Here is a 16,035-nt window from a genome sequence, read left to right on the forward strand (position 1 = left end):
GATTTAAATTCTGCACGTGCAATCACTTAAGTAAACATGCAACTTTGAGAATATATGCCAAATACAATACCTATATATTGTATTTGGCATCATTCAGCAATGGCTGCCTTAATGCTCTGACACTGATCGGTTATGATCGCATCTCGTTGAACATTTCCCATGGCATCAAGCCAAGTTCTAAAAACTATGTAACTATCGATATCTTCATGAGACATGAGAGCACATCCTAGTAAGATGGACTGTCTATGGTGATTGATGTCAACAAATGAAGCACATGGCATATTATATCGATTCACAAGGTACGTTGTATCAAAGCATATCGCATCATGGAATTGCTCATACGCTGCCTTACAGTGTGAATGCACCCATACCACGTTTCGCAGCCTACCAATATTATCAACGTTGATTGAATAGAAAAACTCTCTATCCTTTACCTGGATTTCATGAAAAAAGTTGAGCAGCGACTGTGCGTCCCCTTCTTTCATTTCAAAATTCCTACTCTTCAAAATATAATTTCTACAATCCTTTGGAGTGAAACCCAAATTTTGCGGTCCACCATGTTGAACCTCAGCAAGTCTAATATTCTTGGAGGGTCTAATGCCAGATCGATCGTGAGCTACAAGATCTCTCTTCAAAGAATCACAAGCAGACATATGTCCAGCCATCAGGCGCGATACGGATGGGAGCAAGTCATGATTTTGATCGTGAACGACCTTAGAGATGCGCCAACAACCAAAATCATCCAAAACAGCAGCTAGCATAGCTTTACAATTGTTACTCTTGGTGGTAAACTTGATTTTGCGAATTCTAGTCCAATCACAACAGTAGGTTATATACCTGGCAGTGTCACCACCTATCTTGTTGGAATTTCTTTTGATGACGGAGAATCCTCTCAGTCGTGCATGTTCTTTGTAGAATGCAAACAAAGTATCTTTATCTCTAAATCGCATTCCAGATATTGGACCTACAATAAAATCCTCTTCAGTGAATTCATTCTCCATTTTCAGATCAACATCACATAACTCTAACTCATTTCCTAAAACCTGGTCCTCATTATCGTTAGCTTCTCCGTGATATTCTCAATCGGCTTCTTCATCATCATCATCTAAGTGCAAAGCAACATCGACTTCTTCATCATCATCATCTAAGTGCACATCATTGTTGAAACTGCCGTGAGAATCAACATCGACCCATTCGTATTCATTCAACAAACTATCGTCCGATTCCATCCCTAAAGATCTGTACAACTCGTCCCTAACTCGATCAAACCTATTATCTTGGTTGATATTCATGGTTGTTGTATTTGTGTTATGTTCATTTGGATTCATATTTTGTTGCACCGCCAAATTTTCTTGGTTTGAATCCATTTTTAGAGAAGGAGAAAGTGTCCGCTAGTTTAGGGATAAGCAAGGAGGAAAGTGTCCGCTGGTTTAGGGTTTGGTAAGGAGGAAGTATACAAAATTGTATACCGTATTTGTTTTTAAGAAAATACAATAATTTGTTAAAAATTAAAAAATGTATAATTTGTATAAAATACACATAAATACAAGGGAAATACACAAGACTCTTTGTCTCCCAACATTTAATTTTCGCATACTTCAAGACTTGGAATATAATTTTGGGTTTTGGAGGGAAAAATGTAGGCTAATTAGTTAGAGGGTCATTTATATATTTTCACTGGTGTGGCCAAAGTTGGGTCACGCCAGTGTGGTCGTTTAGCATTTTCCATAAAATAATAGTGTTCGAGTTCCCATAGCAATGGCCGATACGTACTCTCAGACAAAATCAGTGGGTTATATATCCGATTTCCAAGTTTACATCGCCGAGAAATGACGTTAGTAATTAGGGGTGTCACATCGAGGTTTGGACTGAATTTGAGCGGATAAAAATAAACTGAATCAATAATTTGGTTAATACACATGTCCAAAGGTTATTTTGGGTGAATTGTAACGGGTTAAGATAGACTAAACAATGAATCATAACTTAACTCGCCCAATCTTAATCAGATTTTAATTTCTTTAATTGTTTTCTTTAATTTATTTAATTATCAAATAAAATTAAGATAGCTTTTTGTTCCTTTGCTATGGCATCTAACACATTAAACAATAAAAAAGATTATTCTTTTTAAATATATTGACAACTATGCCAATTAATTTGCATAAAAATTGCAGATCACATTTTCATGGGCTAATTTTGCTACCCAACTATGGGAGAAAAGTACTGCAGTCTGCAAGAACATGGTGGGTGTTTAAATGTCACGGACGATGGACGAACACAATTAAAATGCAATTACCAAAAAAAAAAAAAAAACTCAAATAAAATGCGGCACGTTTATTTGGCGATGTATGACCTTTCTTAATTAAATCATTTCAGCCAGAAGCTGTCGGACACTTAACTTAAAATTTTAATTACGTTTCTACTTCTTTCTAACTTAAACTTTTATATTTTTGCATCAGTAAAACAAATTTATTTGACAAATATAGTTCATACACCATTAAAAATTCTACTGTTAAGTCGCGTTGGATTTATTAAATTGAAGTTTGAAAATAGGATTGAGAAGTCCGAATCAATCGCAAGATCTGTATTGCAAAATAACAGTTTTAATTTTCTGGTAATGGAAGTATTGAAATTTGTTTACCCTGAAAACAGATAACAATTAAATTTGTACGTGGTTTTAAGGATATGTGGGTTGATTCAACCTAAATGATCAACAATATTAGATAAACGAGTTAAAGATAAAATGAATAATCAAACCAATTGTGATGTTACGGCCTGACTCGTATTCAGTCTGAACAGTGATTTTGCCCTCGATCGGACCCTCGGTTCGAAGCCAATTGTGTATGAAGAACAAAAATAAGGACTTTGCAATAGCTAGAAAGCACATAAATTTGTATTGCCTTGGTTTGCGTGTTACAATATGTCCTATCAAAGAAAAAACTTCTCATCTATATAGTAGGAGGGTTTTACCTCTAGTATAAGTATGAAAAAGGTAAAAATTCTCCTCTCTCATTATTTATTGATATGTAACCGCCATCGAGCGAGATCCGGGTCGTAGTATTCGGTTGGTTTCGGATATCACGACCCTTTATCTGTCACCTACAACTGTTTATTGCGCTTCCCGAAGTATCAGAACTCGCTCTGAATCCGGGGTGCGTCATTTTATCAGGTCTGATGGCGAGCACTCCGTTCGGGCCTTGATACAAAGAGCTCCCATCTTTGATTCTGATATCATACATTCATACTCTTACTTCGTTTGATCCACCAAAAAATCGAGATGTGCGTTAGCCCCGATTTTACCTGTATAAAGATAGTCCCCTCATTTTCCAGAGAGTAGGTTTTCCGAAGCGATGGAAGACGATAGATGAACCCCAATTCCTTTTTTCGTACGTTACAATCGAGGTGACAGATAAGCCGAAACGTCCCATCAGTCGCGTCGTTCTGACTTCGGACACGTATCAGTCATCGGCTGGTTGTCTTCAAATGTGAAACATCGCGTATTAATTGCATTTTCCCTTATAAAAGCTTTGACTTTTATACTTCTTTCACTTTCTAATCCTAGCTTTTACCCTCGAATTTTTAGCGGCTTTCAGCTTTTTCAAACATTCATATCTTTATCTCTGATCTTCAAATCTTCATATTTGTTCTTAGATTTCTAACCCAGATCTTCATATCTTCATCCCACTTTCAAACCTTCATACTCTTTTCTTCAAACCTTCATACTTTTCCTTCAAATCTTCATACTTCTCTTCAAATCTTCATATTTTCCCAAATCACTACGGCTAAAACTTCCAAGTCAGTGCCTCAACAGGCTGCCCCTTCATCTTCTCACCCGGTCATAGATGTCGAGGTGCCTGCTTTCGAGGTGGCTCCAGAACCCCCTATGGAAAGCTTCATACTCGGAGGTTTCTCTGTCGGGGATGACTTCAAGGTCGAAAAGGCCTCTAGCTAACAAGACCGGGGTGAGGGAGCATCAAGATACATATGCTCTATCACCGAAGAAACCCTACCTGTAGTCCAATCCGACTGTAAGTGGGAGGGTAAAGATGTGGCTAACCCTGGGCCCAATGACGATATAACTACTCATGTGAAGGGCTATCTAAGTGTTTACACTTACCCCTTCACGCTCGCCCCTATGGACTCCGTAGTTCTTGCTTTCTGCAGGAGATACGAGGTGTGCCTTGGGAAAATACATCCATCCTTCTACATGATTGTGATCCTCTTGCACTACTTCGTAAACAACAATGAGTCTCGCCGGTTCACCCTCGACCACCTACTCCGTTTATACAGTCCCAGAATCTTCTTAGGGGGATTGATCAAGCTTGTCCGCCGAGCAAGAAAGGCTCCTTTCTTGAGCATCAACGAGGACCGAGACCGATAATGGCAGTGGCGGTTTGTTCGGGTGAAAACCGACGACCTGATTCCTCCCAAGTTTCTGCCATTGCCCAAGGAGTGGAATGCATCTCGTAACTATTGACTTTCTTGGGTATTTCTTCCCTTTTATTTCTTTTTCTCATTGTTTGTGTTTGTGGTCGTGCAGTCGTTGCCCGACTTCCAGATTTAATCCCCAGTTCAAGGAGTGGATCGAGTCGGCAAATGCCTTACTCCGAGCGCGCATGGTGCAAGCTTTCGAAGGGCAGATGGGAGGCTCGTTCTCATGGTGAGGTTCTTTCCTGAAATTGTTACCATCACGCTTTTAACTTACGTAGTGCTAACTTTTCTTTTTTTTCTCGTAAGTCTGCCTATGACCACTGAACTTAGGCCGCTCGATGAGGACGAGGATCCGTCTTTGCCTGTTGAGCCCCCATCTCAGGATAGCCCAGGGATGCTACAAAGAAGGAGAAGAAGAAAAAGATAAAGTCCTCGGGTTCCCCAAACCCCGAGGGGAAGAGGAAAGAGAGGGCGACCACCCGTGCCCTGAAGCCAAAGAAGAATACCAAGTCTAGGGCACCAGACCCTGGCTATCTCTACCGACTCAGGGATGATCACGAAGAAGATGAAATCTTCGTCGCCCATGGATCGACCCCTACTAAGGAGCAAGCGACGCTCGAGAAAGGGGTCCACAAGGTCGATCCCTTTCAGGCTCGGGAACCTGAGGGGGAGGTGGAGGCCTCCCAGGAAGCCGCTTACATCCCTAAGGAGGTGACTGGTGTCATTGACATCATAGAGATGCCCTCTTATACTGAGTCCATGCTCGAAGAGGCCCAAGCGGGCAAAGAAAAATCAAGTGAGGGAGTGCAGGGTTCAGATGACCCCCTCAACTCCTTTTTCGATGGCATGGACATGTCCACATTAGAGGACTTTTTTGGGCTGTGCAACCTGGATATCCCAAAAAAGGACGTGCCCTCAGGAGCTGGCGGGCCAAGTTCGAGCCCAAAACTGGTGAAGCAATTTCCATCACCGAGCGTGGATCCCGGGCACAAGAGAATAGCCGTTCTTACAGTCCCGGAAAATGCTAGGGTCCTATTCACTTCGATGGGCATAGCCAGCTACCTCCGATGACCGAGGAGGACCAAGAAAAAATGAACGAGGTGGGAACATTAAGTCTTTTCAACGAGGCGCAACAGGCACTGAATCGGGTAAGACGCCAATACTTTACACCCTTTATGAATTCCGCTTAAGTTTTGATGTCTCTCACTACTTTCGCTATTTTACAGGCCTGAGTGCTTAACCATGAGAGCTTCCACCGGTACCGCTTGGAAATCAACCAGCTTGAGTTCGAGCTCAAAGAGTAGGTCCGGAAGAAGGACATGTACAGGCTTCTCAGTGAGCAAGAGGACGAGGCCCTTAAAGATCTCCAGGCCGAGCTGGATAAAGCTTAGAAGGAGAACTCAACCTTGAAGCGAGAACATGCCGACCTGGTTGAAAAGGTAAATGTCTTTGAAGCTAAAAACGGGGAGCTGGTCGTGGTGGCTAACAACACAACTTCGCAGGTCCAACAGAAAATTGACCTGATCGACCAGCTCCGAGCCGAGATGAATGAGGTTTAGTCCATGGCCGAAGGGCAGAAGAGCAGGGTGGACCTATGATAAGTGGGGAGTTTGACTACCTTTTAGTGCCTTTTAGCTTTCGTTTTAGTCCAAAAGCGTTTTATTATGTTCCCGAAAACTGATGAATTATGCTTAATTGCAGGAATATTGGAAGATGAACTCCCAAGATGACATCCAACTCAAGAAGAAGTAATCTGAACTTAAGGACAAAAAGGGGACAAAAAGGGGACAAAAGCTCAGAAGTGCGGACTACAGATTACCATATGCGACCGCAGAGTGTGAAAGAAAGGCCAACAGTAAAAGTTGCAAAGTGAGGCCCACACATGGATTGTTCGGCCGCAGAAGCTGGGTCGGGAGAAAAGTTTAGAGAGTCTGCATTTGAAGACCATTAAAAGTGCGGACTGCACAATTACTGTGCGGACGCAGTTACAATTGTGCGGACCGCAGAAGAGCAAGGTGCAACCACAGTTACAAATCTGTGGACCACAGAAAGAATGTAGTGCGGCCGCAGAGTTCCAATCCTGTCAAGCTGAAGAAAAGTGCGGACCGCACTTGGAATTGTGCGGCCTTAGAACCTCTGAAAGGGCTATTTTGTCTAAAATTTCCAACCCTGTATAAATAGACGAGTTTCACGTTTTTAGGTCAACTTTTGATGTCAGCAACTACAGTAGTCGTTTCTCTTTACTTCTTTTAGTAGTTTTTCATATTTTGGAATATTTTAACATAGATTTTATCAGTTTAATTTTGCAATATGAGTTTAATTAGCATTTCTTCTTCTATTTCTTCAATTTCAAGCATGAGTAGCTAGATTCTTACTAGGGTTGTAACCCTACCCTAGTGTGTAAACTTTATGGGTGATTAAGTGTATGCTTGTTTATGAACATGTGTGTGTTATTTAGCTTGGTTTATGCTTTATTTGTCGAATTAGTGGTTGTAAATATTAATTCATGCCTGTTTGACTTAGTCTCTTCTTGAGAAAGAGGGACCCAGTCTAGTTAACCTAGCTAACAAAAAATTGGGTCAATTGAGAAATTGACTAACCCAATTAAAGAGTTCAACCTAGAGATAGTAACAACCCGACCTGAGCTCTTATCAACCGCTTTGATAGATACTCATTTGGTCTTGAGAAAGCCAAATTGGACAAAACCACTCTCTGACCGAGAGGTATTGAGTGGGCAACATAGTGTTGTGAGCTATAACACACCTCAGTCAATAAAATGAGCGTAAAAGTCTTTACCCTATTAGGCAAACACCTAGGTTATGGTCACAACTCTAGGCATTTTCATATCCTTGAAAAACAACAAAAATAATTTCTTAGTTTCATTTATTAATCTTGCAATCTTAGTTTAAATTAGACCTAGAAACAACCCAAATTTTGTGGAAGTGTAAATTGAGATAGTTCAAGCTCATACACTACAATATATACTCCTAACTCCCATTCCTAGCTCCCTGTGGAAAATCAACCCCGACTCCTTGTTGGGTATTACTATTGCAATCGACCATTTCATAATCTTGAATAGAGTTGTAACTTGGACGAGATCAATTTTTGGCACTGTCGCTGAGGAGCTAAAAAATAGATTTAGCTATATATTTGGTTTTGTGTGTGAATTAATTTCTTTTTCTTCCTTGTTACTGATTTTTGTGAATCAATTGTAGGTACCATAATGGCAAACAACAATGATCAACTTGGAAATATGCCTTTGGGGGATGTGGACGTTGATGATGACCAAGTTGATGAGGTTCCTATTGAGCCTCAAGCAAATAGAAGAGGCCGATAACCTTAAGACAACGTCCCAATTCCACTCCCACCTCCAGCAAGAGCGGCTCCACATCGGGTGTTGCCAATGAAGGGTATGCAAGTGCCATTTTCCTATCCCTATTAGGGCGGGCAACTTTTAAAATACAATTTTAATTCTCACATTGCTCGAGCAACGAGGATTCTTCACTGGGGCTTTGAGTCAAAATGCATACAAACACTTGAAGGGGTTTGTGGACACTTGTTGGTGGAGTAAACTGACAAACGTCTCCGAGGATGCTTTAAGGTTAAGGCAAAGTCCTTTCTCTCTACGGGGGAAAGCCTTGGATTGGTTAGAAAGATTGCCAAATCATTCCATCTATATGGGGGATGAGTTGGCGGAGAAATTCATTTCTAATTTCTTTTCTCCCGGGCATATGGCTACTCTTAGAGACGAGATTCGAGCATTCAAATAAGAGCCCAATGAGTCGTTATATGAGATATGGGAGAGGTATAGGACAATGGTTAAAGAATGTCCCAATAATGACATGACAGAAGCTATGATACAACAAACTTTCTATCGAGGATCAACACGACCAATCAGTGCATGGTAAATCAACTTGCCGGTGGAAATTTCATGTCAATGCTATATGCAGAAGCTTGTGAGATTTTAGATGAAATAGAGTATACCTCATCGGCATGAAAAAGTCGAGCAAATGTTCCAAAAGGTGATCTAAATGTGATTCACCTCCATAAAGAGTTGTATGATCATGAGCAAGCCATTGCCAAATTGACCACCACGATCAATCAATTAGAAAAAGCTCAAATTCAACAAGTGCAAAAAATCCTAAGCAAGTCAATGCCATGGAGGGAGTAAACATGATGGTGAACAAAAGAATGACCAAGGGTCCACAAGTACAAAGCCGGATGGAGAATTATGTGAGAGAAGATAGTGGGTTTAATCAAGATAATCTTACAATGAACAAGAGGAGGAAGTGCAATATGTGAACAACTTCCAAGGGCAAAGAAACAACTCTCAAGACCCGAATCAACAACAATGGCGACCTTAAAGTAATCAAGGTAATTGGAATTCTAACAACCAAGGTAATTGGAGTGGTGGCAACATTCAAGGGAATTGGAATAATAACAACAATCAAGGAAATTGGAGTGGGAACAATAAAGTGAATTGGGGAGGTAATAATCAAGGCGAATGGAACAACAAACAAAGCAATCAGGGATTGAGTTTTCAAAGGCCCACGATGTATCAACAACCGAGCAACCCGCCTCCTTATCCTTTCCATGGTCCAAGTTCCTCCAACAATGAAATGGGGCATATTGAGAATATTTCAAGCAAATGATGGAGAAGAATGCCAACTCCGATGCCCAACTTGCCTCCACAATACATCTATTCGTAACTTGGAAGTTCAAATGGGGAAAATCTCTCAAGCTATTAATACTCGTCCTAAGGGGGCACTACCAAGTGACACGGTGGTGAATCCAAAAGGTGGGAACAACACGGGACATACCATGTCTGTTGCTACAAGGAGTGGAAGAGGTGGGAATGCACCCACCTCTAGTCAAAGGGAATTTATGGATGATGAGAAAGTGGTACAAGAAGATGAGACCCCGAATGATGTGGTGCAAGCAAATGATGAAGTGCGGATTGATATTGATGACAATGTGAAAGAGACTCAAGAGGGAGTGAACCCGTCTAGGGATAACATTGTTGACATACCGGAACCGGTAGTGCAAAAGACTAAGGCACCATTGCCTAAGCCTTCTCCTCCATATCCTCAAAGGCTTACCAAGCAAAATGGCAAGAACCAATTCTAAAAGTTCATTGACATGATGAAGAGTCTATCGATCAATATGCAATTGGTTGAAGCCTTGGAGAAAATGCCTGGTTATGCAAAGTTTATGAAGGATTTAGTAACAAAGAAGCGGTCGATGAATTTTGAAACTATAAAAATGACTCATCAAGTGAGTGCAATTGTGCATTCAATGGCTCCCAAGTTGGAGGATCCTGGCGCTTTCATGATTCCTTTTACAATTAGAAGTGTTGAGTTTGTAAAAGATCTTTGTGATCTTGGGGCAAGTATCAGTTTGATGACCTATTCGGTTTTCAAGACTTTGGGAATTGGGAAACCAAGACCCACATCTCTGAGATTACAAATGGTCAATCGTACCATGAAGAGACCTTTGGGAGTGATTGAGGATGTGTTGGTTCGTGTTGATAAATTAATTCTTCCGGCAAATTTTGTCATTCTTGATTGTGAGGTTGACTATGAGGTGCTGATTATTCTTGGAAGACCTTTCCTTGCTATGGGGAAGGCTAAAGTTGATGTTGAAACCGGAGAACTTACCTTCCGAGTTGGTGATGAAAAAGTAGTTTTCCATGTGTGTAAGTCCATGAGGCAACCCAATAGCAAAGAGGTGTGTTCTTTCTTGGAAATGGTGACCGATGTGATTGTGGATGAAACAAGTGTTGTGATAAATTTTGATGATACATTGGAGGCCGTCTTGGTCAACTTTGATGATGACGAGATGGATGGCTTCATGGAATGTGTGAACTTTTTGCAAGGAATGGGGTCGTACACTTATGAACCCCGTAAATTGTCCTTGGATCTTGAAAATAGGACAAATCCTCCTACAAAGCCTTCAATTGAAGAGCCTCTTACTTTGGAATTGAGTCCATTGCCTCCAAATCTTCGGTATGCATTTTTTGGCCCTTCTTCTACTTTACCAGTTCTTCTTTCCTCTTGTTTGACTAACGTGCAGATAGACTCTATACTGGTAGTGTTACAAAAGAGTAAGAAAGCTATTGGATGGACATTGGCAGATATTCGAGGGATAAGCCCCGCATTTTGCATGCACAAGATTAATTTAGAGGAAGGTGCCAAACTATCTAATGAACATCAAAGGAGACTTAATGAAGCCATGCAATAGGTTGTCAAAAAGGAGATCATCAAGTGGTTGGATGCCGGGGTTGTCTACCCTATTTTCAATATTTCGTGGACTTCTCCGGTCCAATGTGTCCTAAAGAAGGGGGCATGATGGTGGTCACCAATGACAAGAACGAGTTGATTCCTACAAGAATGGTGACCGGTTGGAGAGTGTGTATGGACTATCATAAGCTCAACAAAGTCACAAGGAAGGATCATTTTCCACTTCCCTTCCTAGATCAAATGCTTGATAGATTGGTCAGTCGTGCTTTCTATTGATTCCTTGATGGGTATTCCGGCTACAACCAAATTCTTATTGCTCCAGAGGATCAAGAGAAAACTACTTTTACATGTCCTTATGTTACTTCGCCTTCAAGCGGATACCATTTGGGTTGTGCAATGCATCAGTGACTTTTCAAAGGTGTATGATGGCAATCTTCACGAACATGGTAGAAGACTACCTTGAAGTCTTCATGGATGACTTCTCGATGATCGGGAATTCTTTTGATGATTGTCTCGAAAACTTGGATAAAGTGTTGGCAAGATGTGAAGAAATAAATATGGTGCTAAATTGGGGGAAATGTTATTTCATGGTCGAGGAAGGCATTGTCCTTGGTCACAAGATCTTAAAGAATGGCATTGAAGTCGACAAGGCAAAAATTGAGGTGATTTGTAAACTTCCACATCCAACTTTGGTGAAGGGCGTGCGGAGTTTCTTAGGCCAATGTGGGGTTTTACCGGCATTTCATCAAGGATTTCTCTACACTGATGAACCCATTGTACAAGCTTTTGGAGAAAGATGCTAAGTTCCATTTCAGTGATGATTGCATGAGAGCTTTTGAATTGCTGAAGTTAAATTTGACTACTACTCCCATTATCACCGCTCCAACTTGGAGTGTTCCTTTTGAGCTCATCTGCAATGCAAGTGATGTAGAGGTTGGGGATGTTTTGGGGCACTGCATCAACAAGATTTTTCATGCGGTCTACTATGTTAGTAAGACCATGAATAGTGCCCAAGTCAACTACACCATTACGGAGAAAGAGCTCCTTGCCATTGTGTTTGCAATGGAGAAGTTTCGCCCGTACTTGATGGGTGTGATAACTGTGATTTTTACATGTTTTATACCCATTATTACCGAAGCTTTGTGCATTAACTGCTATAAATTTGTCCCAAAATGCTTACAAGTTGCGCTTGATTGCAGGTTTGAACGACAAGATGACAAATATCAAAGATCGGCTCAAAAAGGAGTGAAATCTGCCAAGTGTCAAAAGACAACTGAAAGGGGGAACAAAATGACCTGTGCGGTCTGCACTGTTTTGTCACGCGGCCTCACAGGAGAGTTCAGAGGCTAGGCATTTTCAAGGTCAACATGCGCGGTCCGCACTATTTTGCCACGCGGTCGCACAGGAAAGTTCAGAGGCCATGCCATTTTTAAGTCAAGATGCGCGGTTCGCGCCCCTTTTCACGCGGTCCGCGCCCCTTTTCATGCGGTCCGCGCCCCTTTTTACGCGTTCCGCGCCTAGGAGTGTCAGAGACCCAATCATTCAAGGCAAAAGCCCACGCGGCCGCACACCTAATCAGTGCGGTCCGCGTGGATGAAGTTCACGCAGCCACGCGTCACATTTGTGTGGTCCGCGTCCCCAGTGCCAGAAGCAAGATATGAAGACCCATAACTCTACACGGCCGTGCGTCATTTGTGCGCGGTCCGCACCAGACCCTATGGGGTATTTTTGTCCGGTTTTTCCTGTGAAGTATAAATAGAACATTTTACTTTTTAGGATAAGTTTTTTTGGGAGTTTTGGTTTCGTATCAGATAGCAGTTGAACTCGAGATTTCATGGTTTTAGCCTATTTTGGGCAATTTCTTCTAGTATTAACGTGGAATTGAGTAGATTAACATTGTATTTAATTATTATGTCAATTTTATCTACTATTTCTTCAATTTTTGTTTCTATTATGGCTAGCTAAACCCATTAGCTAGGGTTGTGGCTCAACCCTAGTGTGGGTAATTAATGGGTGTGATTGTTTAGTGCATGAATGATATTGGGTATTTGTTATTTGGATTAATATTATGTTTTCATTAAGATTTGGTGGTTGCAAACACTAAGTCTAGCTTAGTGAGTCTTGACTCTTCTTGAGAAAGAGAGTCTATGACCCCAAGATTAATTCCAACAAGGAATTGGGATGGACCCATGAGAATGGTAGTCCCAATTAACGGGTTAAACCTCGAGAGAGTAATTACCCAACTTGAACCATAAGTTGCTTGGGCAAATTGGCCTACCCAATTGGTCTCGAGAGAGTCAATTGGGCAAAATCACTCTCTCTACCGAGAGGTGTGAGAGTGGGTGCAAAAGTGCAACGGTTATAGCATAAGTCCCATATTCATCATTCTTGCATTAGGAATCTCTACCCGTTAGTTGACCACCTAGATGCATGCCACGACCCTAGTGCCTTTCTCTATATTGCATACAACTTAGAATCAATATCTTAGCCTAACTTAGCTTTAAATTTGTAGTTGCTATATTGTAGTTGATAATCAAAAGAAAACCAAAAATGTTAGAAGATCAATTAGGAGCTAAAACATAGTCCTAGACCATACAAACACTCAACTCCAAATTGAAGCTCCCTGTGGAAAATTGACCCCGATACCGCTATTGGGTAAAAGTATTAGCGCCCACTCTTCCTTAGGTTGAGTCGGCTGTGATCACTTTTTGGCTCCGTTGCCGGGGAGCTTTACGGTGTTGACTATTTGTGTAGCTAGTATTGTGTTTTGCTTCTCTTTCCTTCTTATTTACTGACTTTGTTTGTGTCGATAAATCAGGTACAATGGCTCTTAATGCAAATGACCCTCTCGGCAATGTGATAGCAGGGGAGGAGGTAGAGTATCTAGAACAAGATGAGGTCTTACCTCAACTCCCACGGAGAGGCCGACATGTCAATATAAATGCAAATGAGAACAATAACATTCCAGACCCTCCTCCAGCACCGTCGAGAGTGGTTCCCAGAGTTCTACCAAATTAAGGATACGCCAGTGCTATTGTTCCTCCCCGAATCCGGGCGGGGAACTTTCAAATCACAAATGTTATGCTGACCTTGCTGGAGCAAAGAGGTTATTTCACGGGTGCCTCCAATCAAAATGCCTACAAGCACTTGAAGGGGTTCGTGGATACATGTTGGGGTAGGAAGCAGACAAACGTGTCCGAGGATGCGTTGATATTGAGGCTTTTCCCGTTTTCTCTTCGGGGTAAAGCATTGGATTGGTTAGAAAGGCTCCCCAATCATTCTATTACAACATAGGATGAATTGGCGGACAAATTTATTGCCAAGTTCTTCTCTCCAAGTCATATGGCAGCTCTTCGGGATGAAATTCTAGCTTTCAAGCAAGAGCCAACGGAACCTTTGCATGAGATATGGGAAAGATATAGAACAATGGTGAAAGAGTGCCCTAATAACGACATGACCGAAGCTATGATTCAACAAACCTTTTATCGGGGCATCAACACCACAAATCAATGCATTGTGAACCAATTGGCCGGAGGGAACTTTATGAAACTTTCTTACCAAGAGGCATGTGATGTACTTGATGAAATGGCCGACACCTCTTCGGCATGGCAAAGCCGAGAAAACGTGCCCCAAGGTGACCCCACGGTCATCCATTTGCACAAGGAATTGCACGATCATGGCCAAGCTATAGCCAAGCTTACAACAACTATGAATCAATTGGCAAAGGCGCAATTGCAACAAGTCTAAAACCCGCACCAAGTCAACGCAATGGAAGGTGTTTCTATGTTGAAAAGGAGGCAAAGAGGACAACAACCTCAAGGTAATTGTGAACAATATGACAACAACAATGATGGTAGTGGATATTCGAATGAAGGTTTTGATGACCAAAGTGAGGAAGTCCAATATGTCAACAACTATCAAGGGAATAGAGGTAATCAGGGGAATCAACAATGGAGACCCCAAGATAATTGGGGCAATCAACAAGGTGGCAATTAGAATTACAACAACAATCAAGGAGGCAATTGGGGGAACAATAATTTGGGGAATCAAGGTAATTGGAACGGGAACAACAATTGGAACAACAACAATGGTGGACAAGGTAATAGGGGGCAAGGCTTTCAAAGGCCCCCAATGTATCAACAACCCAATAACCCGCCTCCCTTTCCTTCTCAAGGTCCGAGTTCGTCCGGAAGCGAGATGGGGAGAATTGAAAGCATGTTAGAGCAAATGATGAAAAAGAACCAAGATTCTGAGGCCCAATTAGCTTCGCATAACACATCTATCTGGAACTTGAAAGTGCAATTAGGCCAAATCTCCCAGTCTTTAAATACTCGCCCAAAGGGTGCTCTACCAAGTGATACGGTAGTAAACCCCAAGGGTGGGCACAATAATCATGTGATGGCAGTGACAATGCAAAGTGGAAGAGGCGGCGATGTGCATGCCTCAAGAGGAAACCAAGTTGCAGTAGATGAAGATGAGTTACGAAATGATGAGATCCCGTTGGTAGTTGAGGATGTTGTTGAACAAAGTGCAAGTGATGATGTGAGAATTGAAATTGAAGAGGGTGAGGAGGAGACTCAAGAGGCCGTGAACCTGTCTAGGGAACACGTCATTGATATGCCCGAACCGGTGGTGCCAAAAGCCAAGGCACCCTTGCCTAGACCTCCTCCTCCCTATCCTCAATGGTTGGCCAAGCAAAAGGGTGACAACCAATTTAAGAAATTCATTAAAATGATGAAGAGTTTGACTATCAACGTGCCTTTGGTGGAGGCACTCGAGCAAATGCCGGGATACGCAAAGTTCATGAAAGATTTAGTTACAAAAACGAGATCAATGGAGTGTGAGACAATCAAGATGACCCATCAAGTGAGCGCAATTGTGCATTCTATGGCTCCGAAACTTGAGGATCCCGGTGCATTCACTATCCCATGGACCATTGGAAGTGCCGACTTTGCAAAAGCCCTTTGTGACTTAGGGCAAGTATCAATTTAATGCCATATTCGGTCTTCAAGACCTTAGGAATCGGACATCCTCGTCCAACTTCTATGAGGCTTCAAATGGCGGACCGGTTAATGAAGCGGCCTTTGGGAATTATTGATGATGTCCTTGTTCGTGTTTATAAGTTCATATTGCCGGCCGATTTCGTGATCTTGGATTGGGAAGTGGATTTCGAGGTGCCTATCATTCTTGGAAGGCCCTTCCTAGCTACGGGGAAGGCCTTGGTTGATGTGGAAGCGGGAGAATTGACCTTCCATGTTGGTGATGAAAAGATGGTGTTCCACGTATGCAAATCAATGAGGCAACCAAATAGCACCTAGGTGTGCTCTTTTGTTGACATTGTCACGGCGGTGATAGTGGATGACACAAG

The 16,035-nt window shown here is 41.9% G+C and overlaps 2 protein-coding genes across 2 annotated transcripts; one reads left to right on the forward strand and one right to left on the reverse strand.

Moving 5' to 3' along the window:
* Nucleotides 1-89: 89 nt before the first annotated feature.
* LOC104232225 (protein FAR1-RELATED SEQUENCE 8-like) lies at nucleotides 90-1,001 on the reverse strand. Its single transcript, XM_009785367.1, has one exon. The coding sequence runs from the start codon at nucleotides 999-1,001 to the stop codon at nucleotides 90-92; it is 912 nt and encodes a 303-aa protein (XP_009783669.1).
* An 8,566-nt stretch (nucleotides 1,002-9,567) lies between these two features.
* LOC138885411 (uncharacterized) lies at nucleotides 9,568-10,668 on the forward strand. The gene has a single exon (XM_070166357.1). The coding sequence runs from the start codon at nucleotides 9,568-9,570 to the stop codon at nucleotides 10,666-10,668; it is 1,101 nt and encodes a 366-aa protein (XP_070022458.1).
* Nucleotides 10,669-16,035: the final 5,367 nt, after the last annotated feature.

This window comes from Nicotiana sylvestris, chromosome 2 (assembly GCF_000393655.2).
Source record: "Nicotiana sylvestris chromosome 2, ASM39365v2, whole genome shotgun sequence".
Classification (NCBI taxonomy): Eukaryota; Viridiplantae; Streptophyta; class Magnoliopsida; order Solanales; family Solanaceae; genus Nicotiana; species Nicotiana sylvestris.